This window comes from Peromyscus leucopus, chromosome 9, assembly GCF_004664715.2.
Source record: "Peromyscus leucopus breed LL Stock chromosome 9, UCI_PerLeu_2.1, whole genome shotgun sequence".
In the NCBI taxonomy this organism is placed as follows: domain Eukaryota; kingdom Metazoa; phylum Chordata; class Mammalia; order Rodentia; family Cricetidae; genus Peromyscus; species Peromyscus leucopus.
In genome coordinates this window covers 60899135-60926928 of record NC_051070.1, presented here as the reverse complement: position 1 = coordinate 60926928, position 27794 = coordinate 60899135, and the positions used below count along the sequence as shown (strand labels likewise).

The 27794-nt window shown below is 43.4% G+C and overlaps 1 protein-coding gene across 3 annotated transcripts in view; it reads left to right on the top strand.

Moving 5' to 3' along the window:
• Positions 1-27218, top strand: part of Rnaseh2b (ribonuclease H2 subunit B) — a 59725-nt gene extending 32507 nt beyond the window's left edge. Inside the window, exons 6-11 of one of the 3 annotated variants that reach the window (XM_028884179.2) lie at positions 2896-2960; positions 3750-3855; positions 5053-5134; positions 6916-6958; positions 14424-14504; positions 15987-16526. In XM_028884179.2, coding sequence (XP_028740012.1) covers positions 2896-2960; positions 3750-3855; positions 5053-5134; positions 6916-6958; positions 14424-14504; positions 15987-16100 — 491 coding nt within the window. In that variant the 3' untranslated portion in view covers positions 16101-16526. Of the gene's footprint in view, positions 1-2895; positions 2961-3749; positions 3856-5052; positions 5135-6915; positions 6959-14423; positions 14505-15986; positions 16527-26698 lie in introns of those variants that run through there. The other 2 variants (XM_028884182.2, XM_028884181.2) reach the window with 2 other exon arrangements.
• The last annotated feature ends 576 nt before the right edge of the window (positions 27219-27794 follow it).

Here is a 27794-nt window from a genome sequence, read left to right as displayed (position 1 = left end):
TATGTTTACATCATCTCCACCCCAACCTCTCCACTTCCAACTCCTTCTGTGTCCCCCGCTCCTCAAGTTCATGATCTGTGAGGGACCAGCCCCCACCTTTTTCAGTGTTCCTATGAAGAGGACAGAGGAAAGGGATAAGGAACTTGTAGATAAAATAATAGGCCTGCCAATGAGAGGAAAGACAGAAACACAAGATAGTTTTGGGAGGACCTTGGTCAATACCCAATGGCCCAGAACTTTATTCAAAGGGGCTTTTTATACCAATGCCAAGGGGTGAGTCAAAAGACCTCTTCCTGTTAGGTATAGCCAAATGTAGACCTTTCCAAACACCTGGTACCCAGGCCTGTGGTCCAATCATCCTCTTCTGCAGTCCTGCTGGGTAAAGCAAGCTCAGATCTCACTAGGAAACTTCTGTGGGCTACCACAATGACCTCTTCTTCTTTTAATTATTATGGATATATATATACACACACATATATATGTGTGTGTGTGTACATACATATGTATATGTACACATGTGTTTACATAAACGACTATAACCTGTTGAGGCATTTGGTGGTGCTCATATGTATATGTGTTGAGGACTAATGACTTGAGATTGGATAGCCCATCAGGGGACTTGTACGTAGCGTGGATTGATTCTCTCCGAACAGCTGTTCATTGCCTGCAGCTCTTTATCTTTATGGGACCTTAAGTGATTTCCCCCATCTGTGCTGGAATGTCAACTAGTGGTGTCACTGTTCAGGTCATGTTTAGGCAGCCATACTAAGATTTCCTGGGTGCAGTTCCCTATCACAGATAGAAGACATTTTGCACGGATGTCCTGGTCCTCTGACTGTTACAGTCCTCCCACCCCTCTTCCAGGATGGTCCCTTCGGTATAGGGGTTATAATGTAGCTGTATCAATTGAGAATGGCAACCCTGGGGTTCTCCCATTGTGCTGTAAGCCTATATTTAAGACCTCTTCCCTCCTTCAATAAATAGCATTCGGCATTAAATAAATTTTAAAAAAATAAAATAAAATAAAGAAATGCTGGCGCAGGGAGACCTTACTCTGGGATCCACAGCTGGGGATGGAATGCTTCTGTTCTGTTTACTAGTACTTTGGGCAGTTTACTTAATGTCACTCTGATGGGGGGATCCATTTAGGATTGCTAAAATCGCTGGGCATTGAAGAGCTTATTAAAGCTCCTGCTGTTAGTGTTCATAAATGCCTTTGTCATTTTTGTTTGTTTGTTTTTTGGTGGGTTTTTTGTGTGTGTGTGTGTGTGACTGTGTATATGTGATTGTGTCTGTGTGATTGTGTGTGTGTGTCAGACAGTGTATTATAATTTGGGTGTATTACCTCCTCTTATGCTCACAGCCGTCCCTTAGGTTATCCCCTCTTTTATGTTGGAGGGAGCAGGTTCCGAGAGTGAGGTCACATCCCAAGGTGAGCTGGGTGTATGTAACTCCGACAGGCAGCTCAGTCTGACTCCATCCAAGATGGGCAGGAGAGCCTAGCTCAAGGGGCTCAGGAAGTGGGGTTCTTGTAGGAAATTTGGAGATTGGGGCAAAAGAAGTGAGCAGAAGAGGTGAATCTTTCAGGAATGACTTGAGCACTGAGGGTTTTTTTTTTTTTTTTTAAGTCTCAGGTAGTGAGTGAGTTTCTAACAAGTTGCTAAATTGTGCCTTCATTGAGTGGCTGAGTGCTCATAGTGTCTGACTTGTGTGCAGGGTGAGAAGTGGCCTCTGGGGGAGTGCAGTCCAGTCTAACACCTTGTACTGCAGTGGACCGTGTGCCCAGGCCGTCCTGGCCCTAGAAGAGCAGGAGTTCTTAGACACGTGACAGAATGTCCTTCTGTAGGGCGACCACTCCCCCCTGTCCTGCTGCATCTGGCCCTGCATGTCATCAGCCACATGCTACCCAGGGGAGGAGATACCTGGAGACTGAGACTCGGGAGTCATTTAATAGACTTCCATAAACTACTCTAGAAAAGCACTTTCCATTTCCCAAGGCCCAGAGGGAGGGGAACTCCTTCTGTGTGGCTCCCGTGGAGTCTACCTGGCCAGAGGCTTTCCAGTGCTCATGACCATGACTCCTGCAGGGCTGCAGAGAAGGCCAGGCGGGAGGGAGAAGAGAGCCCGGTAGTGAAGGCGTTACACAGGAGGTCCTGGTGTCATTACAGTGTGGAAAGCCAGGTGCATCATGAAGAGATTAGCTAGCTAGCCTTTACAAGAGGCGCACTCTATCCCTGTCAGGGAGCACACTGAGGTCACCAGGAAGCGAAGTCCTCCTGAACGAGCAAGGGTGACACTGGTAATACATCAAGGGACAGATCGATCTGGTCCTCCAGGCTTCACCAGTCCCGGCAGGGCAAGTGTTGAGTAGATGCTAAGATGTTTTCCCCTGAGTGTATACAGAGAATTCCCAGCTGCCTGCTTCACTGTGACGCCCACTCCAAACCTGGGGATTTCCCTTTTTATTGAAGAAGGACCTGTTTTATTGAAAACATTGGAGTGAGTGAGTTGTTCAGAAAAAACAAGATTGCTTAGCATGTTAGTTGATAGAGTTTTAAAAAAATGTTTTCTTCTGAGTTTTTGTATGAGTAAAAGAATTCCTAAATGTCTGCTCATTTAGTGGTGGTTGACGTCTGAGGCACCCAAACTCTGCTTGGGATATTTATTCATTCATTCATTCATTCATTCATTCATTCTTTTATTTATTTATTTATTTATTTTTTACTGTCTCAAGCATATTCTCAGGTTTCTATCATGAGACTTTTGAATAATACAAACTACTGTGAAGTGGCTTGAAGTCACTCTTTGTGTATGTAGTTTGTGTTATAAGTTCGTGGCTTTTGTTAGTTTAATTCATTATACTGAGCTTCTTACTTTTCTCTTAATTCAATGCAGAAGTCAACAGCAAGAAGTACTACAAGTACAGCACAGAGAAGACGCTGAAGTGGCTGGTGAAAAAGGTGTGTGAAAAAGGCCTTGAGACTAGACAGTAAGACCAGATGCACGGCCATCCCGAACATCCAGGAAAGTGCCTGTAGAGACCCCAGGTTAAACAGAACCTAGTTTTCTTTTGATTGCATGGTCCTGTGCCTGAATGCCAGGAGCTCTCGTGGTTGGATGTTGTTCACATAACCGGGAGGGGCCGATTAACTCGAGAGTCTTTTCTCTCCATTCCCACAGCACCTCCCACCATGTCGTGGGGGTCTCCGGAAGCCCCCCGGTTGAGATCCGTCAGTACTGTGGCTCCACCTCTCTTTAACTGGCTCGTTTTCTGACAACTGGGGTCTCAGTCATTGTTCTGTTGCTGTAAAGAGACGTGGCCAAGGCAACTCTTCTAAAAGAATGTATTCAACTGGGGTCTCGCTTACAGTTTCAGAGGTTTAGTTCATTATCATCCTGGCGGGGAGCATGGCACTGGAGCAGTAGCTGAGAGATACACCCTGATCTGTAGGTAGAGAAGCAGGGCCTGGGCCTGGCCTGGGCTTCTGAAACCTCACTTCCTCTATCAAGGCCACACCTACCCCAACAAGGCCAGGCCTCCAAATCCTTTCAAAGAGTCCCACTCCTGGGTGACTAAGTGTTCAAATATATGATCCTGTGGAGGTCATTCTTATTCAAGCCACCACAGCTAGCAAAGATAGTTCTAGGTGCTTAAATATTTCCTGGCTATCAGGTGGGCCAAAAGGCATCTGGAGAGTCATAGCATTACAAAGTTAAGTTCAAAGTATATCCTTGCATTTACCTCCTAGGTCAACCAAACTGTGGCAGCGTTGAAAGCCAATAATGTCACTGTGGGAGCCCGGGTACAGTCATCTGCATATTTCTCTGGTGATCAGTTTTCCAGGGACAAGGAAGGTAAGCAAAGGGTTGCCACAGAATTAACCTCTTGTCTGCTGTCTGAGGGCTTCAAACTGTAGAAGCTTCCTGTTCTCCTGTGTGGGCAGGTGTTCCCCTGAGCTCAGACACTGATGGTGTCCAGCCTTAAGGGTGCCGGTCATTAATTGTGGCTTGAATCATTTGTCTGGTGAATAGTATTTTACACTCATGGTGACAGTGACTCTGAAGACTCTTGCTACCCTTTAGGGAGCGTTTGTAATATGACAGGTGTACCAGAGATGTCATAAGAGGCAAGGCTGTGCCAAATTCCTGGCTAGCAAATAGTGAAGCCAGGGGAATGCTGACGGAGGCCCTCAGCTAGACTACATGCCCTTCAGTCTTGGGCCTGACCATCGTCCTGCCCCAGAGCCCCTGGGGGAGGTTGCTCTTTACAGTCCCAGTATCTCACATCTCCTGAGAGAACTCTTGGTGTTCTGTCGGTGGAAATCAGTTCACTTTGCAAAAGAAATTGTTTTGGTTTGCATTTCCATCTTTTCTCCCTTCCCTTCCTACCTTCCATCCATTCTGAGAACTGAACCTCCAGTCTCGAGCACACCAGGCAGACTCTGCCGCTACTCCTCAGCACGACGTAGTGTGGTTGGCGCTGAACACCATTACCGTGTGTGTGTGTGTGTGTGTGTGTGTGTGTGTGTGTGTGTGTGTGTGTGATGTTTGCATTCTTACAAAGCAAATACCTAGGAGAGACAAATCATGGAAATGATTTTACTTATTTTTTTTTTATTTCTTTGAAGTGAGCATACTCATCCCTGTTCAGTAATTAGCTTTCTTCTTTTCTGAAGCAGGCTTGCAAAAAAGTAGCCATATAAAAGAGATGCAAATAGTTCTTGCTGTTACAGCTAGGTTGTGGTTTTATTTGTATTTGAGGCTTCAACTAAGAAAGCTGGCCTGAGTCTTTATTTGTAAAGGGTATTTAGGGCCATTTCATATGCAGTCACACCTGTGGCAGCATCCCCTATTACATCTCATCCACTGTATTTCTCTTGTCTGATGGGTGGGTCTTAGTGTCCTTGTTTTACCAATGCAGAAACTGAAACTAGAGTTTAAGTGAATTTCCAAAGCCACCTAGAGCAATAATTTGAATTGGGTCAGTTTGATTCAAACCACTACAGTTATTAGTAATAATTTTTTGTTCATTCCCTGTTCTGTTTCTTTTAGAAGATTATGTTCGCTATGCCCATGGTCTGATCTCTGATTACATCCCTAAAGAATTAAGTGATGACCTATCAAAGTCCTTGAAGTAAGTGTTGTTCATCTCCAGGCTGATTCACAAGCTCCTTCGTGCTCCCTTCTGACGGGGTCCTCGATGGCATGGCATGTCAGGTTGTTAGGAGATGTTGTTATCTTTGGGCTGCATCACACACTGTGACCAGGAAAGGACTTTTAATAGACATTAAGTAGAATGATTTGATTTTGTAGAAACTGCTTGTAGGTACTTAAGTTTGGGGTTAAAATTATAGCTTTGTGAAGTTTTAGAGGATAACGTGTGTTAAATTTTTATCCCTACGGCAGTTAATCTGGTCCTTTGTGGTCATTTTAGGAGAGAGATGGGAAGTGAAAGCAGATGGTAATAGTTTTAAGAAGTACGTGTAGCCGGGCGGTGGTGGCGCACTCCTTTAATCCCAGCAGAGCCAGGCGGATGTCTGTGAGTTCGAGGCCAGCCTGGGCTACCAAGTGAGTTCCAGGAAAGGCGCAAAGCTACACAGAGAAACCCTGTCTCGGAAAAAAAAAAAAAAAAGAAGTACGTGTGACAGTTCTATAGGATGCCTCCTTCACTGTTAAAATCTCCACCCAGTACCTGCAGCCCAGTGCTGAGTGCTCGGATCACTGCAGACTGTCCTGAAGGGCAGCAAGATACTTGGTCTTCAAGACGGCCTTCCTGTGTAAAGACCTTTAATGTATTTTAAAGATTTTCTTTTTCTTGTTAATTTTCAAGATATTAGGAGTTGGTATTCAAGTTTCATGTGTGTGATGATTTAATAGCTTTTCCTGATCCTGATTAAACCCTTTTTCTTCTTTATTGTGAAATAAGTGATAATATAGTTGTTCCTTACAGCAAATTCCATAGGTCCTACTGTCCTAGTCTGCCTTCTGTTACTGAGATAGAACACTAACCAAAAACAGCCTGGGGAAGGAAGGGATTATTTTGACCTACAAGTTGCAGTCCATCTTCAAGGGAAATCTGGGCAGGAACCTGAGGCGTGGTAATAAGAGACGTGGCTCATTAGCTTGCTTTCTTATACAGCCTGGGCCCACCCTCTGGGGATGGTGCTGCACACAGCGGGCAGGGACCTCCTCCCTCATCAGTCAAGACAGTACCTCAGAGACAGACCCACAGGCCATTCTTCAGTTGAGGTTCCCTCTTTCTGGTGATTCTAGGTTGTGTCAAGTTGACAATAAAATCTACCTAGCACACCTACTTCAAAAAATTGAAGTAGAAGCTGGTTCCTTTACTAGTTAAGGGTGTGGAAAGCTTGCTTTTACCAAGAGTCTCTCTGCTTGATGTTTCTTTGGATTCCCATGCTGCTTGTATTGATAAAGGCCTTTGTTTCCTATCTGTTACTTGTGCTGACTTTTTCTTTACATTAAAATTTGGGTTAAATATTTTGGGTGGGAGATATTGCAAACCAAACTACTCTTTGATAGAGGAACGATAACATTCATGTGACTTTCCCCAACAGTTGAAGTACTTTTCACTTTTAAATGAATGCTAGCATTGTCATTTATGAAGAAACAAACAAACAAAAATACTCCTCTACCAAAAGGCAATGACGGAGGTGAACGTGAAGCAAGTCACTTCCACAAAATGGGTTCTAGCTGTGTCTTTTTGCTTAGACATCACTAGTGTAAGGACATAAGAGGCAAGATGTCATTCATTCAGTGAAACTGCCTTCTTCACTGAGGTGAGCTGGACAGTATGTGAAGGTCAGGTCTCTCCAGACAAGACTCACTACAGCTTCTCTGTTGTCTATGAGACGTGAGACATACCCTAACAATGATTCTTATTTTTAACTTCCTTAGGCTTCCAGAACCTCCAGCTTCATCTCCAAACCCTCCATCGAAGGTAAGAAACTGTGATCAAGGTGTCCTTGGGGACTTAGAAAACTACTGTACCTATTAACCATCACTTCAGCCTTTCTATTCTATTTTAAAGAGTAAAAAAAAAAAAATCTATCTTGCATGACTTGGTACAACTTGAACTCTGATTGTATGACTGTTTTCATTTGTAGATTTTTCCTGGATGGTGTAAAGCAAGTTTATTTTAGCAAAGACTCTTCTGTTAGCATACATGGTCAGGGCTAGAGAGCTGACTCAGCAGCTTTGAGAGCTTGCTCCTTCTGCAGAGAACCAGAGTTGGTTCCAGCACCCATGATAGGTGGTATACAACCACCTATATAACTCCAACTCCAGGGCACCAGGGGACTTGATGCCTTCTTTGTCCTCAGTGGGCACCTGCACACACCTTTTCATACGCACATACACATAAATAAAAATAAATCTTTATAGAAATATAATTAAAATTTTCCCCCTTGAGATAGGGTCTCACTATGTGGCTCAGGCTGGCCTTGAACTTAGTCCTTCTGCCTGTCTCCCAAGTCTGGGATTACAGATGTCTGCAGCCATGCTGGCTGAAATCTTCTTGCATTGACTACCTATAACTGGAAGTCATTTTACCAAATTAAATTGTCACTGGCACAAAGGGATACAGAGCTTGACTTTTCTAACACAAAGTACTTTGAAGAAAGGATGACTTGGGCTTTCCTGAATTTGAAAAGCATATTTATATATGACTGTCATCTGTTAATAGGGATCCTTTGTGTGTTTGTGTTCATGTGTATATAAGGGTATATGTGTGCACACACATGTCCACATATGTGGGTTCACTTGAGCACATATACCTGTGAAGGATAGGAGACAGCCTCAGATACCATTCTTCAGGAAACATCATCTACCTTGTTTTCCTATTGTCTCTCACTGGTCTAGAGCCCACCAAGGAGGGCCAGACGGGCCATAAATCCCAAGGGATCTGCCTGTCTCTGTCTCCCCAGTTTAGGATTATAAGCATGCGCCACTACATCTACTTTGTTATGTGGGTTCTGGATGTCAAACTCCAGTTCTCTTATTAGCATGACAAGCTTTCATCTCCCCAGCCTTTTTGGAATGCCTTCCCTCTTCAGAATAGTCTCAGGATTACCACCCTGACTCCTCTACAGCTTGTGTTAATTTGCCAGATTCAGATGGAGAAGCCAGGTGTTAGCTATACCTAGTCACAGCTGTAGCCTGCCTCACAGTTCTGGCCAAATATTAGATCCCTATGTGTTACTCCAAGATGAGAATAAGCATGCACCTTGATTGTTCCAAAGCAATGGTTCTCCACCTTCCTAATGTTACGACCCTTTAATACAATTCCTCGTGTTGTGATGACCCCCAACCAGAAAATTATTTTGTTGCTACTTCATAACTGCAATTTTGACTATTATGAATCATAATGTAAATGTCTGATATGCAGGATATCTGATTTTCGACCCCCCCAAGGGGTCACAACCCACAAGTTGAGAACTACTGGTCTAGGGTGTCACCCAGAGACTTTTTTACTCCCATAAAGGATAGGCAGAGATCTACAAAAGTCTGCTCTACCCAGATACTTTCCGTTCAGGTTAACCTTTAGCAGTAACTACAAAGGACAGAGAGAAAATACTTGCTCTGCTTTAACAAAGATGGTAGGAGCTCTGAGAATGTTTGTGGATTTCTCTTTTTCAAAAAAAATTAAGTGTATTTCTTTTCCTCAAGTCTGTCTTCCTTGGTAACTCAGAGATCATCTATGGATTAGTCTAAACTCATTCTTGAAAGTTTTTGTATTTTTAAAACAAGATTTATTTATTTTTATTTTATATGTGGGTATTTAGCCTCCATGTGTGTTCGTGTAACACATGTGCAGTGCCTGCAGAGTCCAGAGTTACAGATGGTTGTGAGCTGCCATTTGGGTGCTGGGTACTGAATGGAATTTCTCTCCGAGAGCAGCCGGTGCTCTTAACTGCTGATTCATCTTTCCAGCCCAGTTTTCACCATTGATACTTTCTGGAATAAAGTATTTCTTCTTTTTCTTTCCTCTTTTTTTAATTTTTTTTTTCTTTTTGTTGTTGTTGTTTTGAGACAGGATTTCATTGTAGCCTTGGCTGGCCTGGAACTCACAGAGGCCTACCTGCCTCTGCCTCCCAAGTACTGGTATTAAAGGTATGCACCACCACACCTGATATTTCTTCCTTTATTTTTAAAATGTTTTCATTTTGTTTTTCCACTTATTTGTTTTTGAAGCAACATCCCTATGTACAGCTAAGGCTGACCAGGAACGCATAGCCCTCCGGCCTCCACCTGCAAAGTACTGAGATTACAGCAATGTCCTATCATACCTGTCTGTCAGGTCCCTTACCCTACTGCCTACTAACTCTGTTGAATCACTATCCTTTTATTTTTATATATGTATACATAATTTTTTAGTCTTCAGGAATTTCATATATCTACATAGTGTGTTTTGACCATACCAAGTAATATATTTCTTTAGTTTATCCTTCTTCATTCCAGTTTTCTGTTTTTTTTTATTTTAATTTCCAAAATTTAAGTAATTTGTGGTTTTGTCATTTTTTATTTAGAACCAAGGTCAATAATTTTTCTGTAAAGGCCAGACAGTGACCTTAGAGTCAACAATGATAAAACTGAAACAGTGACTTTAGACCAGTGATTTTCAACCTTCCTAATGCCGTGACCATTTAATACAATTCCTCATATTGTAGTGACCCTCAATCATAAAAATTATTTTCGTTGCTACTTCATAACTGTAGTTTTCCTACTGTCATAAATTGTAATGTAAATGTGTTTTTAGTGGTTTTAGGCAACCCTCTGAAAAGATCCTTTGACTACCAAAGGTGTCAACCCACATGTTGAGAACCACTGCTTTAGACTGTGACAAGACTGAAGCAGTGACTGTAGACTGAAGCACACAGTGACTGTGGACTGTAGCACACAGTGACTGTAGACTGTAGCACACAGTGACTGTGGACTGTAGCACACAGTGACTATAGACTGAAGCAGATAGTATGTGGGAGCCCACAGAGGTTTGCTAGTGAGATCTGAGCTTGCTTTACCCAGCTGGGCTGCATAAGGGGATGGATTGACCATGTGTGTGGTTACCAGGTATTTGGAAGAAGCTGCACTTGGCTGTGCTTGGGGCAAGTCTTTTGCTCCACCCCTTGGCGTTTCTATAAAAAGCCCTTTATAGGAGACAGAAGGGGCCAGTGGATAAGGATCCAGGCCCTCCCAAGACTATCCTGTGTTTCTGTCTTTCTCCCCTCTATATTTCTATCTAAATCTCTTATCCTTCACTCCTCAAAAGTACCCAGGTAAAGGTGGGGGCTGGTCCTCCACAAATGGCACCCGAACAAGGACCAGGGACTTGGTGAAAGGAGAGAGGGGGCATCACGGGTGTAAGGCAGGCCAATAAGGAATTGAATAATAAAGGCTATGGTATTTTATTCTTGGGAGTGGAAGTTAGGTGGCGGAATCCTGAAGTTGAAAAGTGAAGCTACAGCGTATATTTCTTTCCATCAAGGTTTCTTTCTTTTTCTCTCTCCCTTAATTTCTATCTATAGGAAAATAGTGTAAGAAGAAAATAGTGTTTAGAATAAGAGTAGAATGTAGGAATGTAGTTTAAGAAAAAAAATTAGGATAAAATAAGCAACAAGACAGAGGAACTTTGTCCTTGAATCTCCAATTATGGGGCTATGAATGCAAAAATCCTGGGGGAAAATCAGAGAAAAGATTTATTAAAGATGAGAAAAACAGGCAGAAAAAGATTCCCGTGGAAGCTTTTGGCCTATGAACAGCTTAGCTTTAAGTCCTGAATGGCATAGGAAAGAATTTTCCCTGATGTAGACATGGACAAAACAAAATTCTCTGCTCCACCAGCAAATACCATTACAATACTGCACAATCAAAATTAGTTTCCATTTGACCATAAAATCAAAGTTTAGAGAACAGAAACTTTGGGAAAAACTTAGAAATCTCTCTCTAAAAAAACAAAGCTTTTCAGGTCTTTACTTCTCAAATTTTTTTCTCTTTCTGTAAAGGCATAAATTAGATTCACCTAGAAATAACTTCAGTATGGGAAAATCACTTGTAATAGCTCTAGAAAAAAAACAAAAAACTTCTTGAAATATGGCAAAACTCTCTGCTAGTTTTGTCTTTTCTTCAAGCCAGTATTAGAAAAACAGCAGCCAGAATCCCCTGTGGCTAGAGCCTAGCCACAGTACAGGTGGAGAGCCAGAGAGCCCAGCGGGGGCCGCTTCCTCCCCGCAGTGGTGCGGGACCTGAGGATGGGCTGCTGGCCTGGAGGAAGCAGTGAAGCTGAGTCTCCTTCAGCATCAGGGACTCTGCATCTGGGGAAAGGAGAAAAGGAGATAAGTCAGTACAAGACAGAGATCTATCCAGGAGGGAATCTCTCTGAAAAGGCTGGAAAGTACTTTCATTTTCTTTCACTGACCCAGTATAAGGGTATAAGGCGGGAGACAAGTGCCGCCCTAGTGGGGGGGTGGCAAACGGATGCAACCCACCCCAGGGAGAGTGTCGGGTGAAGAGAGGTACACCTGTCAAACACTAATGCAGATGTCCTAAAGAAAGGTTAGGGAGAACAAAAACCTCCTGTGGCCAAAAAAAAAAAAAAAAAAAGAAAAAAGCTCATTTGATTTTCAATAGGAAAACAAATCATGTAAACAGAAAAGGAGTGCTTCCTACCTGAAAGGCAGCATGGGAAACGTAGTCCGTAATGTAGTTGTTGCCTCCTACTCCTACTCCATGTGTCTGTCCTAGGGATTCTGGTGTTCAGAGAGCATGCTGTACTGGATGATATAGTATTGTTTAAACAGCTGAAGCTAGGTGTTAATCCCACCTTTAATTAGCACCTTTAATCACAGTACTCAGAAGCAGAGGCAGGCAGATCTTTGAGTTTGAGGTCAGCCCTGTCTACAGAGTGAGTTCCAGGATAGCCAGAGCTACACAGAGAAATTCTGTCTTGAAAAACAACAACAATAACAACAACAACAACAACAAAAATTATTTAAACAGCACTCACTAAGCCATATGTTCTCATCACCTGGACTCAGACTGCTTCAAAGAGAAGTTTCTTTGATCAAGGCTAAGGACAGCACTAATTGTGAGTCACCTCTGACCTGTTCTTCGCTTCTGCAACTTCTGCCAGATCTCCGAGCACCTGGGCACACTCCCTGAGTCCATGGAGAAATACTTGCCTTAGAGAGGGACACAAACATCCTCATGATTTCATGTTCAGCCTTCATTTTGCCAGCTGTCAGCTCTGCTGTCCTGGCTGAAGGCCTGTCTAGATCATGTGCCCCTCCACACCATATCTTGATGGGAAGGTGTATTCTTTTGTTTGTTTTATCTTTTGACAGTCTCATTCAATGTTTCTAGCTGGACTGTAACTCACTCTGTAGCCCAGGTTGACCTTGAACTCATGGCAGTCCACTTGCCTCAGCCTCCTAGGTGCCAGGATTGCGGATGTGTGCCCCCACACCTGGCATGCATCCATTTACTTTGTGCTGGTAGGTCGTTGTTGTATAGAAAGCCAGCCTTTGCTGTTGACGATTCCTTTGCTAGAGATTGCTCCGTGGCCAAGAACATCTTCCTCTCTCTGTTTCTCCTGGCAAGGAATTTCAGAAATCCCGTGTCTTTATCTTGTGTGCTGGGGGCTGGGAGCCACAGCTCTGCCAGTTCTTTGTCCAGCAAATGCAGAGTATGAAAGAGGAAGCAGGGATGAGTCTGCATTTCCCAAGGGCACTGGTGCTGACATGTATGCGCCTGGTATTCCCATGAAGAGTTTAAAAAGGTCTGTGCAAATCCACATTGTGATCACCCTGCAATCTGCCCTCTGCATGGCACAAGGCCATCCACTCAGCTCTGATTTATCTGAGAAGACTGGTGGGACTTCCCTTCCATATTATGATCACCTGATATTAAGTGCACAGAATTCTCACATGCATAGGTGGTGTTGGTTGGTCTTTGGTCTTTTGGGGGGTCCAGCTCTCAAATAAATCACTCACGGAGGCTTATTCTTACTTATAGATGTCCAGCCTTAGCTTGGCTTGTTTCTTGCCAGCTTTCCTTAACTTAACTTATCCCATCTACCTTTTGCCTCTGGGCTTTACCCGTTCGTTCTCTTACTTCTGTAAATCTTACTCCGTAGCTTACTGTGTAGCGGGTGGCTGGCCCCCGGAGTCCTCCTCTTTCTCTGGCTGTTTCTTCCTTCCAGATTTCTCCTCTATATATTCTCTCTGCCTGCCAGCTCCACCACCTATCTCCTGCCTCGCTATTGGCCGTACAGTTCTTTATTAGACCATCAGGCATTTTAGACAGGCACAGTAACACAACTTCACAGAGTTAAACAAATGCAACATAAACAAAAGTAACACACTTTAAAATAATATTCTACAACACATAGGTGCAAAGGGATCTTGTGAATAGTGAAAATATGTGAAGGTTTGACTTAGCTGCACTGAGCCTAATGGACACAGAATGTGTGTGAAGACTTGAGATTAACACACATACACACACACACACACACACACACACACACACACACACGTCATTTTTTTTTTTTTTTTTTAAGAAAGATCATTTTAAAAAAAGAGAGATGAGGCAGGGACAGCATGGCTCAGGGGATAAAGATGTTTGCTGTCAGTCCTGAGTTTCTGAGTTTGGTCTCTGGGATCTATCCAGTAAAAGCAGAGAGCCAAGCTTTTCAAGTTGTCCTTTCTCTTCCACATGTACACTGTGGCGTGCACATACACACACACACACACACACACACACACACACACACACACACACGTAAATAAATGTACTTTAGTTTTATTATTATCATTAATGTTTTACTTTATTTTGAGATCTGACTCCACATTCTCTGCTTCCACCTGGAGTGTTTGGTTGGGTTCTCTGTTCTCGGGCTGCTTGCTGTGCGGGTTTTTGTGTGGATGAATGGGGAAGCTGAGTGGAAGAGAAAAGGCAAGGCTCCCACTGTGCCAAGTCGGTGGTCACAGAATAATGCTGCCTGTGTTCAGTAGTGGACAGTAGAGCAGGCCCGGGGCTGGGCGGCATGGACCACCTGGCAGCAGGAAGGGGATTTTTGACTCCAACTTCTAGGCCTTTCATTGGGCCCCTCCCCTGTCCCTGCAGCCTGTAACCCCTGGAAGTCCACAATGCCTGCTGCATAAAACGTGGGTTTATGTCACTGAAGGGCTGAGAGGGCCGAGCCGTGTACCTATTCATTTGTGGCCCATCACCACCTTGGCTGCTTCCTGGAGGAGACAAATGGCTTCGTCCCTGAGGTTCTTGTCCAAATGTAAAAGTTTGTAAAGTGTGAACCTGTTGGAGTCCTCTGGGTCCCCAGGGTGTATTTGTTTGTTTTTAACGGATGGTGAGAGGATGGTGTCTGACGCTGCTTCGCTGCTCTAACATTGCAGAAACTAAAGTCATCAGATGAGCCTGTAGAAGCAAAAGAAGATTACACTAAGTTTAACACTAAAGACTTGAAGACTGGCAAGGTATGTGTGCCCAGGTGTACTGGCACGCTGTACAGGCCCAGTGGCCTCACATTTCCAAGCTTGGTTGCACTATAGGCTACACTTATAGTTTTCACCAGGAAAAATGGTTAACTTGCATTTCTAGCATCATAATTCATTCACAGTCGTTCAGATAGTGAATGTGTTAAATTAATACATTTTGCAAATCCAAGAAAAGCGTTGGGTATACAGAAAGGGTTTGAATTTTGCTGTGTGTTCATAGTGATGGATGAAAGGGCAGTAGTTTCTCCATGAATTGTTTTTCAATCCTATTGCCAAGAAGGTTCCCAGAAATTATAGTAAATAACAAATGTACCAGTTCCACCATTCAGCATTCACCCTGCAGGTGTCTGCTGAGTAACCTTTCTTGCTGGGTTTTATTTTATGCCTACATCCTGAGTAACAGGCTGCATTCATTACCTAGGTCTCTGCTCTGCCCTCTCGTTTAGCATTATGAGAGTGCGTGGCATTAAACCTCCCTTGCCACACTGGTCCTGGCACACAGTCATGTGGTTGGGAAAGGCCATTCACTTCCCCATGGTTACACCCACCATGGCACTGAAGAGAGTCAGTGACAGGGACCAGATAGAAATGTCCAGGGCAGAGTGATGTGGAGTCAGCTCTCTGGAAAGCACTTCCCTTTTGTCACCTCACTGGGACAGCTAGGCGGCAGCCTGGAGTACACTGTCTTGCAGGCCATCTTTTGAATATGACAGCTCTGCCCTTGGTTTTCTGTAGAGCACAAACAAAATCAGATTGGGAATTGTTCATCATTGGGTGAAGAACACAGGCTGTAATTCCCCCAACAGTCGCCACCATCGCCTCCTGTAGCCAGAGTTTTCCTGCCTTTCCCACAGTCAGGACAAATCTTTGTCACCCGCCAGTCCCACAGCCGCTTTGACCCAACCAAGTAAACACAGAGACTTATATTGCTTACAAACTGTATGGCCGTGGCAGGCTTCTTGCTAACTGTTCTTATATCTTAAATTAATCCATTTTTATAAATCTATACTTTGCCACATGGCTCATGGCTTACCAGCATCTTCACATGCTGCTTGTCATGGCGGCAGCTGGTAGTGTCTCCCTCTACCTTCCTGTTCTCTCAATTCTCCTCTCTGTTAGTCCCAACTATACTTCCTGCCTAGCCACTGGCCAATCAGTGTTTTATTTATTGACCAATCAGAGCAACACATTTGCCATACAGAACATCCCACAGCAGCCTCCATTGTCTGTATCATTACATTTAACGCACCCTCAAAATGATCCCCAGAGGGAACCATCCTTGGAGCATTCCAACTCCTCAGAGTGGGGCAGGTTTTCTTTAGAAGTCTGGGTCCTGAGTAGATAGCAGACTTATTTCCACTCCAGGACACATGTCCCCACTGAACCCAGACTCAGGCTTATGTAACTTGCGTGTGTGATGATTTACAAATATTGCAAATCTCTCTTTGTTTTTATTAACAGAAAAATAGCAAAATGACTGCAGCTCAGAAGGCTTTGGCTAAAGTTGACAAGAGTGGAATGAAAAGTATTGATGCTTTTTTTGGTGCAAAAAATAAAAAAGCTGGAAAGATTTGAAGCGTTGAAAATAAAATCTAATGGTGCAGAAAAAGAAGGTTGCCTCTTGCTTGCTCTGTCTCTCCTCTTGCCACTGCCGTCCTGACCTTAGTTACTCCGCTGAGGAACGGAAAAGTAGTTTTCAGATCTTGCCAGCACTTGCTGGGGTTGGACTGTATGTCTAACAAAGTATTGCATGAGCTACCGACGGGGGCCTCTGAAATGTTTGCCGTGGTGAGAAGTCATCAAGTGACCAGAGTCACAGTCACAGCTTCCTCTGGAAGGCTTCAGTGGTGGCCAGCCATTCTCTGCTCCCTCCTGTGTGGCTTCAACTGAAATGAGCTGGACAATGAAATGGTGCATTTTGGTAAATCTTATAATGAGCCATATTTTGTTTGTATGAATTCATGTTCTTTGTAAAAAAAAAAAAAGTAAAGAAATAAAATTGCAGTCACTAGCCTTTCTATTATGCAGACACAGCTAGATAATTTTCTTAGAATAAAAAATAAATATATTTCAAGAACTCTAATAGTAATTTTGTTGCTTTTTACACACTGTCATTTTGTAGGCATTTCCCCAGCCTTCTGGGTATTCATAAACAGGCTTGTTAAGGCCTGAGGTGGAGCTCAGTGGTGGTGGGGGATGCAGGGCACTTGCCTTTCATGCTTGAGGCACTGGGCTCAGTCTCCAGTACTGCCAAAAATAAATACATGAATGCCTATTTTAAATCACAGTATAATTTTCAATTATTTGGATATTTAATCATTTAATAACCATTTTCCTATACAACTCCTGCACCTAAGGCTTGGGGTCATCAGGAAAAGGGGGCAGAAAGATTGTAAGAGCCAGAAGAATGGGCTTCTGCTGCGAGAATGTCTCTAGAAATGACAGGGAAGCTTTACCCATGAAGTCTCGTCAACATGGCTGCCTAAACAAGATCCACATGGGGCAACACCAACAGACTTGCTGTCGTGGAGGTGGTAGAGCGGCAATCAGCCCTAGACAATGAACTACAGGCAACTAAGAGATGCTGAGAGCTAGAAACAGTCCTCCCCAAGGAAGAGCACACCGATGGTGTTAAATATTGAGTGGCCAGCCCTAAAAACAGACATACAAGTAACATTTTATAGATTGAGCAGGTTGTATTGATATACTGAGGAATGTGTATGTGTGTATATGTTAAAGAAAATAAGTGGTTGTGGATCAGAGCAAGAAGGGATACATGGGAGGGGTTGGAGAGGGGAAATTGTGCAATTATAATTTAACTTCAAAAGATATTATATATATATATATATATATATTTGTAGAAATGCATTTCACAAAAAAGTTAACAAGCAGTGTATTTGGTTGCTTAGGTTAAATAAAATGCATCTTACTATGGTTTTTAAATTTTGTGTGTGGATGTGGATGTGTGTATATGATGTGTATATATGTGAGTTCAAACACAAATGTGCCACAGCACAGTGTGAAGGTCAGAGGAAACCTCAGGTGTGTATTGGTGCTCTTTACCTTAAGACAGGGTCTTTGTTGTTTGCTCGCTCTGTGCATCAGGCTAGCTGGCTTGCAAGCTTCCGGGGTCTCCTTTCTCTGCGTCCAGCCTTGTCAGCAGAGTGCTGGGTTATGGAGTTTGCTAGGCTACTGTTCCTGGCATCATGTCAGTTCCGGGGATTTCAGCTCAACTGCTTTACCTACTGAGCCAGCTCCCCGGCCCTCGGAATGGTTTAACTAACATTTTCTTGATTAATAATGATGTTGAACATTGTCACATTAACCTTTTATCATATAGAGGATTATTCTTTTTCTTCAGTCACTTGAGGTGATAGCCAAAAGTTTTAGTTTGCTACTGTAAATTATTATCAACTATCATTGTGATTAATAAGTTTTGGGTAAATATTCCTGGACTTTATAAGTATCTATCTATTTCACATATAATTTCTCAAATACTAGTTTTAGGCTCTATTTTTTTTTTAAACTCATGTCTTCTGTATTTACTTTCTTTAAAGAACTTTACCTTTCCCATTTGTTCATCTATAAATTTATATTATTTTCCTATCTATCCAATGATTTACATATGAGTTGATGCTCATTTGTTCCAGAAGGGCCAGTGGGGGACCCTTCCAGCTTGCTCTAGTATTGTGTGTGTGTGTGTGTGTGTGTGTGTGTGTGTGTGTGTGTGTGTGTGTATTATCTGTGTTTGTGGGTGTGTATACATGCTGCACATGTCTGTGGGTGTGTGGAGGCCTGAAGTTGTTATCAAATGCCCTCCTCTGTCCACCTCTGTCCTACGCTCTCAAACAAGGACTCCCACTAAACTTGGAGCTCATTGGTACAGTTGGGCTGGCTGACCAGCAAGCACTCCAGGGCCCATCTGATGCCCCCTTCCCACTTCCAGTGCTCGGATTACAGATGTGTGTGTCCACATCTGGCTTTTTACATGGACTCTGGGCATATGAACTTGGGTCCCCTGCTTACACTGTAGGTACATTACTGGCTGCCTCCAGCCCTACATTTATATCTTTTAACAATGCTGCTACCATTGTTTTTCTTTGTACAGTCAGGACAGGCAGGTTCTTGTACTTTGCCTGCATCATCTGAATCAGGCTTTCCCCAAGGAATTAGATACACAGTCTAGGTAGTAAGTGAATTCACTGTTGCCGTATGTTGCCATTCAGTGTCCAAATCTAGGAAATGATTCAGTCTGTGTACAGTGCATGTATACACGCCTCCAAACATACTTGTATCAATCTTTCTAAGGCAGTACCAATCATCTGTATTGGTCTTTAGATTCCTTTATTAGGCTGAAGCAGCTTTCTTCTATTCCTATGATAAAATGCTAACACATGTTAAATTTTACCAAATAATTTACCAGAAAACTTTTAACAAAAATATTTCAATATCAGAGTTATGATGGTTGAAAGGACTAACATCTCTGCATTCCTAGGATAAGCTTGATTTTGATTGTGCTTACTCTTTTCAAATACAGTACTGGATCTTTCTAACGTATTGTTACAGATTTTTATAGCCCTGTTCATGAGGGATACCGGCCTGTGGTTTTCCTTCCCTATGACGCTTTTATCTGATTTGGGTAACAGGATAAAACTTGCCAATCTTAGTTTGCCTTCTTGGGGAGGAACTTTGCAACTTGGGGAGGAAAGGGTTTATCTGGCTTACATTTCCAGGCATCCAGGGATGGCAGGGCAGGAACCCGGATGCAGGAACCAAATCAGAGGCTGGAGCAATGCTGCTCACTGCCTTGTTCCTCATGGCTTGCTCAGTTTGCTTTCCTATAGAACCCAGGACCACTGCCCAGGGGTGGCACCACCCACAGCGGGATGAGCCCTTCCACATCAACCAGTAATCAAGACAGTGGCCATAGATTTGCCCACAGGCCAATCTGATGGAGACATTTTCTCAATTGAGGTTCCCTCTTCTCAGATGACTGAGGTTGTGTCAAGTTGAAACAACAAGAAATAAAAAAATAAAATAAACAACCAACGGCTAAACAACACATAGCCTTAAAAGGAATTGGAAAACACCTTCACAATTTTTTAAAATATTCTTTTATTTGTTTGTGTGTATGACTGCTTTGCCTGCATGTATGCCTGTGTACCAATTGCATACAGTACCTGCAGTGGTCAGAAGAGGGCGTCTTGATTCCCTGAAATGGGTTACAGATGGTTGTGAGTTACCATATGGGTACTGGGAATCAAACCCCAGTCCTCTGGAAGAGTCCAAGGAACCTCTTTTAATAACTTGTCTTTGAAAGGAATTTGGGGAGATGTTGGTTTCTTCCTTATATATTAGAATTTCTGGAAAAGTCTTTAATTTCAATTTTAATTTTCATAGTACCATTCCAGTTTTCCCCTTTTTCTTATGCCAGTTTTAGTAGTTTGTCTTTTTTTTTTTCGTTTTTTTTATTGGAATGTGTTAATTACAAACTCTGCTAGGTTTCCATATATGTAGATAATGTTTTAATTATATCTACCCATTGTCCTCTCTTGCTTCCCTCCATTCCTGTGGTTGTCCCTTCTGTACCCAGGGAGCCTTTCTCCTTTCATGCCTCCTTCCTCCTGTGCATCTGTTGTGATGTACCCTTTTGCATGTCTGATATTGGTCATGGACATCGTCTTTCCTTTCTTGATTAGCCCAGGTAGTTGATCAGCTCCGTTTATCTCTTCAGAACCATGGCCACATGACTTGGCAGTCTGGGGGGGACACCTGCGGTGGCTTTCCTTCCTGTTAGAGTTTGTTTCTGAGTAGTGGCAGCAAGCTGACTGTTCACATGGCTTCTTGGTGTTGACATACATGCTTAAGCACCTCGAATTTTGAGTGCATAATTGTCCTTAAGTTTAAAGATCTCTAGGCAATTGTTTTTTTCAAATATTTCCCTGCTGTTTTCCTTCGTCGCTTGCCACACCCTCAGACTTGGGGACTCCAGGTGTGCCAGGCCAGTCAATTGTCATCTTGACACTGAGTTTCTGTTTTCAGTCCTTCCCTGTTTTGACAGCTCCTCTGTGGTTTCAGTTGTGTTCTGGTTTGTGGTAGTCTGCCCTCCATCAATCTCTATTGGTGCTATTTTTCAAATACTGCCATCGCTAGGTGTCCTTTGGTTCTTGTGTCTTCCCAAGCCCACTGTGTTCCCATGTCACGGTCACAATACTTCAAACGACCTTGTCTGCCAGCTCCACTGCCCTTGTCATTTCTGGGCTGATTTCTGGTTTTCTCTATGCTGTGTTTGTCCTGACTTACTTAATTTTGACAGTGGTAGGATTAAACCGGAGTCCTTGAGTGTGCTAGGCAAGTGCTCTATCACTGAGCTACATCCCAGCCTTTTTTTTTTTTTCCTTTTGAAATGGTATTTGGGTTTATAGGGAAAATGCAAAAATAGTAAGGAAAGTTTCTGTGTACCCTTAGCCCTGTGTCCTCAATAATAATCCTTTGCATAGCCATGCGGCAGTGACCAAAACCAGGATATGTATAACGATGTTGGTCTGTTAATCTGTGACCTTGTGGGAGTTTTACCTTTCTAATATTCTCTGTTCCAGAATCTATTTTATGATTTTGAATTTTGTGAGGTTCCCAGTCTTGGAATTTCCTAATTTGCAGGATTGCCTTAATGTTTCTTTTATCTTTCAAGGCCCTAGGCATTGAACCATTTGAGAATAGCGGTTGTTTATTTTGCAGAATACTCCTCACTTTTTAAGATGCCCTGAAACTGTGCTGCTATTCCATCTCTCATGTGGTCAACCCCAGAACTAGTAACATCAGTCACAGCAGACACAGGATAGCTTTTGCAATGGGCACTGGTCTAAATGCTGGGCATTAATAACTCATTTATTCCCTGTAACAACTAGAGTTGCAGAACAAGATGCCAAAGAAGCTAGGTAGATGATGTTAGCTGCAGCAGGAGGAGGAATAGCTCACGCGTGCTCCCTTGCACTGTGGGATGTCTTTCTGTACACTGTGAATATGTGTTGCTCTGATTGGTTGATAAATAAAGCTGTTTGGCCAATGGTGAGGCAGGATAAGGTTAGAAGGTACATTCTAACTAGAGAGGAGAAGAGTGGGGCTGATGGTGTGAGCCTCCACCAGGAGAAGCAAGATGTGAAAGTACTGGTAAGCCACGCATCGATTAATAGAAATGGGCTGAGTTACGTTGTAAAAGCTAGCTAGCGAGAAGCCTGAGCATTAGGCCATACAGTTTGTAAGTAATATAAGACTCTGTATGTTTACTTGGATCTAAGCGGCTGCCGACCTGGAGGGACACAGGAAAACTTCAGGCTACAAGTGTGTGTGTGTGTGTGTGTGTGTGTGTATGCATGCATGTGGATATATGATGTCTTGAGTTGCATTGTTCAAATGATGTGATCTATATGTTTCAAAAGATTAAGTAAAAATGGCTTGTTATGTTCATTTTTAATTTAGAAATGTTTTTCCTTTGGGGAAGAAGACTAAAATTCAATGGCCACCAAACCCAGGTTTCCGCGTAGGTGCTGAGAAACAAACTCAAACTGTAAGTTTATGGGGTGCATAGTACAGGTTTACAGAGAAGAAGTTAGTGCTGTGAAAATACAAACATCCAAAAAAAAAGTCAAAGGAATTCTTACTAGGTATGAGTCACAAAGAAGTCCAGGTACCTCTTTTGCCTATAAATATGGTTCGTAATTTTAGTCATGAATATTTTTCAAAACTTAACACTTGTATAGAACTTAACACTTCACAAATACCATCAGAGTGCCAAGGCATTAACCATGGTTTGTTGGCTGCCTTAACATTCTTGTTTGAGAAATACCTCAGAAAAAGGATATTGCCTCTAGGTAGGTAGTCTTCGCTTGGTTTTTGTTGGGTTTTGGCTAGCTGTGGTAAAATTCTTGACTTGCAGCCAAGGAGAGGCTCCAACAGGATGATGATGAGAGTGATGAGTCTTTTCCTTTCTTGTGTTGCTGTAAGTTTCCTGTCTTTCTGTCTTGCCTCAGTGCCGCTCACTTCTCTGGCCCTATGGAGGCCAGATCTCAACATCAGGAGCTGCGTGCTGCTCAGTTCTTTGTCTTGCACAGTCCAAGGCAGGGTGCATGCAGTAGCAAGACGTTAAGCACATGAAAGAGGGACTGTTAAAGGAGTGGATGGGACTTGGAGGCTAACCAAAGTTCTTTCCTTTGAGGTCCAGTCTGATCCCAACTCAAGTTGTCCACAGATCTTTCATCTTCTGCTTTGTCTTTGTTGTTCGAGACAGGGTCTTACATAGCCCAGGCTGTCCTCAAACTGACCATGTAGCTGAGGCTAGCCTTGAACTCCTCATTTCTCCTGCCTCCACTTCCTGGGTGCTGCAATTACAGGTGTGTGCCACAGCATTCGTTCTTCTCTTGAAGTTTATACGCTGGCCCTAAACTCACGAGGAAGTTCTCCTCTGGAGGTGCAAAGCTACTGTCCAGGAAAAGTTCCTTACCATCCATGTCTGCTGTGCAGTTTGCTGCAGTGAAGGCTGAGATCACCATTATTTCTCCCATTTTACAGTTGAAAAGGAGCAGGGTCACCTTATTCGCCAAGGTCACACAGCTAATAAATAACAGCAGAATGTGAACTTAGGGCCTCTGACTCCAGATTCTCCATCATACCCAACATCCCTTCCCCAGCCTGTTGCTATATCTCAGAAACCACCTGCTCACCCAGTATAAAAATTAGCCCCTTCTTACAGCTTGGAGACTGACTGTCTTCCTCTATTTGTGAAGATGGCCCAGCTTGATTAGACATTTTATATATTTTCTCCCAAATATCCTTTCCCCTAATACTAACCTAAAAACCATGTAAGCATATCCTGTTACAAAGCCTTTTCTGAAACCTGAGTGCAGGCCTGGGCAGACAGCAGAAGGACATTCCCTCAGTGCTTGGAAGACCTGATTTGTTTGAATAATTGGAAGGATTCCATTTTCATACCTTCTTATGTACTGATACCTATACACTTCTCAGGTTGATGTACTCTTTGGGGCTATCAGACTGGACTAAAGGTTTCCTAGCTATGTTTAGTAGGACTCTATAGTTTCCATAGCAATTACATATCATTTTTTAATTAATCTTTACAACCATCCAAAGAAAATCAAAGAGAGATCCTGCCCCCATTTTACAGGTGCCCAAAGTGAGGTGATATAGACTGTAGCAGAGCCAAGAAAGCATTCTTCTTTCTGGAAATGCAAGCTTGGGCCTCTTTCTTTTGGCTTCCTGGGTTTTTTTTTTTTTTTTTTTTTTTTTTTTTTTTTTTTTTTTTTTTTTTTTTTTTTTTTTTTTACACCATTCTCTGTATAGCTTACAGCCATTATACTGGTTTGTTTTCTATTGCCATGATGAACACCATGACCAAAAGCAACTTGAGAAAAGTTTATTTCATCTTACATTACAGTCCATCATAAAATGAATCAGGGCGGGAACTCAAGGCAGGAACTGAAGCAAAGACCACAAGTACTTACCGGCTTGCACTCTATGACTTGCTCAGCCTGCTTCCTTATACACCCCAGGACCACTTGCCCAGGGACAGCACCAGCCTCAGTGGGCTGGGTTTTCCCAGATCAATTATGAATCAAGAAGATTTCCCACAGGCTTGCCTACCGGCCAATCTGATGGAGGCATTTTCCCAATGGAGGCCTCTTCTTCCCAGATATCCCTAGCTTGTGTCAAGTTGACAGAAAAATATAAAGAAATAAAACAAACAAGCACAGTCATTGTTGTGTGGTTTTTTTCCCGGGGAGACATGAACAAAGATCTAGACAGGACACCACCAAGCCAAAGATGATTCCACTCATGGAAAGCCCTGTAAAGCAGTGAGGGGCTTGGAGGGGGCAGTACTTACAGAACTGGGAGTAGGGGCGTCCTTACAGGACCGTGGGTGACTCAAAGGCAGCTGCAGCATGAAAGAGCCCACCCAACATGGGTGACCACTCAAAACAGCTGCATTCTGGAGCCTCCCTGAAGAAGTGCAGGCCCCTCACCCCAGCAGTTCTTACAGCTTCTATAACTTTCCAGTTGCCTTAACAATCTTTTTTTTTCCTGTAACTTAATTTATTTAAATCAGATAATAGAGATATATATTTTTCTTTTTTTATTAAGAGATTTTTCTATTCATTTTACATATTAACCACAAATTCCTCTGTCCTCCCTCCTCCCACTCCCCAGCCTTCCCCCCATTCCCACCTCTTCCAAGGCAAGGTCTCCCCTAGGGAGTCAGCAGAGCCTAGTACATTCAGTTGAGGCAGGTCCAAGCCCCTCCTCCCTGCACCAAGGCTGAGCAAAGTGTCTCAGCATAGACACTAGGTTCCAAAAAGCCAGCTTATGCACTAAGGACAGGTTTGGGTCTCACTACCTGGGGGCCCCCTAAACAGTTCAAGCTAAACAGTTGTCTCACTTATCCAGAGGGCCTAGACCAGTATCATGGGAGCTCCTCAGCTATTGGTTCACAGTTCATGTGTTTCCACTAGTTGTCTCTGTACTTTTTCCAATCATAGTCTCAATATCTCTTGCTCATATAATCTCCCCTCTCTCTCGTCAATTGGACTCCTGGAGCTCCGCCTGGGGTATGGCTGTGGATCTCTGCATCTGCTTCCATCAGTCACTGGATGAGGGTTCCATCATGACAGTTAGGGTGTTTGGCCATCCAGGCACCAGAGTGGGTCAGCTCAGGCACCCTCTCGATCATTGCCAGTAGTCTATAGTGGAGTCATCTTTGTGGATTCCTGGGGACCTCTCTAGCACTCTGCTTCTTCTTATTCCCATGGTGTCTTCATTTATCATGGTATCTCTTTCCTTGTTCTCCCACTCTGTTCCTGATCCAGCTGGGACCTCCTGCTTCCCTAAGCTCTCTTTCCCCCAACTCTTGCCCTCCATTACCCCCACCCCCACCCCCAGTTTGCTCATGTAGATCTCATCCATTTCTCCATCGCTGGGCGATCCCTGTGTCTTTCCTAGGGTCCTCTTTACTAGCTAGCCTCACTGGAGCTGTGAGTTGCAGTCTGGTTATCCTTTGCTTTACATCTAGTATCCACTTATGAGTGAGTCCATACCATGTTTGTCTTTTTGAGTCTGGGTTACCTCACTTAGGATGATATTTTCTAGTTCCATCCATTTGCCTGCAAACCTCATGATGTCATTGTTTTTCTCTGCTGAGTAGTACTCCATTGTGTATATGTACCATTTTTTATCCATTCTTCAGTTGAAGGGCATCTAGGTTGTTTTCAGGTTCTGGCTATTACAAATAATGCTGCTATGAACATAGTTGAGCATGTGTCCTTGTAGTATGATTGAGCATTCCTTGGGTATATGCCCAAGAGTGGTATAGCTGGGTCTTGAGGGAGACTGATTCCCAATTTTCTAAGAAACCACCATACTGATTTCCTAAGTAGCTGTACAAGTTTGCATTCCCACCAACAGTGTAGGAGTGTTCCCCTTGCTTCACATCCTCTTCAACATAAGCTGTCTTCAGTGTTTTTGATCTTAGCCATTGCCTTATGAATCTTCTAAGTTTTAGGAACCTCCTGAGATTTATGGGTTTTGTTTTAAAGGGAAAGGGGAGGAGAAGAGCAAAACTGAAATCACCTAGTAATCACTCATCTTAGAATCAAGTGTGCATGCATTACTTCTGTTTCTCTTCTTTTCCCACAGTGGTGGCATCCATTCCACTAGTGATAGGAACATTGTACTGTGTTTTGGGGTTTTTTGTTTTTTGTTTTTTTGTTTGTTTTTTATTTTGGGTTTTTGTTTGTTTGTTTGTTTTTTGTTTTTTCAAGACAGGGTTTCTCTATGTAGCTTTGCGCCTTTCCTGGAACTCACTTGGTAGCCCAGGCTGGACTTGAACTCACAGATTCACCTGGCTCTGCCTCGCAAGTGCTGGGATTAAAGGCGTGTGCTACCACCACCCGGCTGTACTGTGTTTTAAACATTCTTTTGTAGTGGACATTGGAGAGATAGTATCTTCGCAGTCAACTGGTTTTATCCCAGGATGAAATGGCCAAGCTGGGGGCATCTCCAAGGGAACACATCACTGTTACTTCTCAGGATCCATGCTCCCAGACAAGCTTTTCTGTTCTGTAAATGGTGCTTGAGCTGTCAGTGACCCTTTTCCTCTCCCCTTCTAGATGCCACCACAAAGACGAAAAAGGGGCAAGTGACGGGTGATGCAACCCCACGCAAGGCTTAGCTGCTTCCTGTGCAACTTCAGATACTGCAAAGGGTTAAGACATCTTCTGTACCTCCAAGAGCACTCTGTGACTTCAGGAAAACCACAAGGCACCAGCGGTGTCTGTCCAAGGACCAGTGATCAGCCATGCCCATTTCTCCTGGGAGCTCTTGGTAGGGTGTTCTATGCTGTACAAGCTACCCCAGAGTGTGGATCCAAGGAGTGCCACTGCCTCAGACTTTAAAATGTCCAGAAGAGGCTTCCTGTGAAAGCAAGATCATCCCTCCACCTGACTTGGCTGGCTTCCTGCTTTTGGGAACGCCTGTGTGGTTGATGTAAACACAGGAAGGAGTTCACACTACAGACTCTGGCGAACAAAGTTTCAACCTTTTAAATACTTCTTTACTTCTTACCAACTTGGCAGCCTCTAATGCAATAATGATGGCCTAATATGGAAATTTTACAACTTCTTAGAGTTATAAACATGGCTTCTTTTTAAAAAAAATTGTCGAGTGTGTGTATTGCTGTTATTTATTAGAGCCAAGACAGAGTATGTATAGGAGAGAGGGGGCAGGGATGGATGCCAAAAAGCAGTTCGGTGGAGAATTCTGGGGAATGCCCAGCAAGGCTCTTTTAAGGAGGCAGTGGGAGGTTTGGGGCAGAAATGTCTGAAGTTCAAGTGACTCTTTCACTGGGCATCCAGCAGGGCAGGCTGGCTGCTGCTCAACTGACCTTCTTCACACATCACCCCCAACCTCTCCAGGGAATAATTCTGAGTTCTGACTCCCTCAGCCGAGTTGAATCTCATTCTCCGGTAGTCTCATTTGCCATAGCCTTCTTCCCAACATAGTGCATATTTTGGCTTAAGGTACCTGCCACCAGTAGCAAGCTGCAGTAGTCAGCTCTGTGTCCTGAGCAAGTCATTCCCGTCAAGACCTCAGCCCAGGCAGGCCCAACTGTTCTCTCTTTCCTCCCAAGACTTAGCATGGGAGCCTTCCTGATAGTCTCCATGGTCCCAGAAGTGTGATGCTGGCCCGGCTGGTGACTAGCCTGTT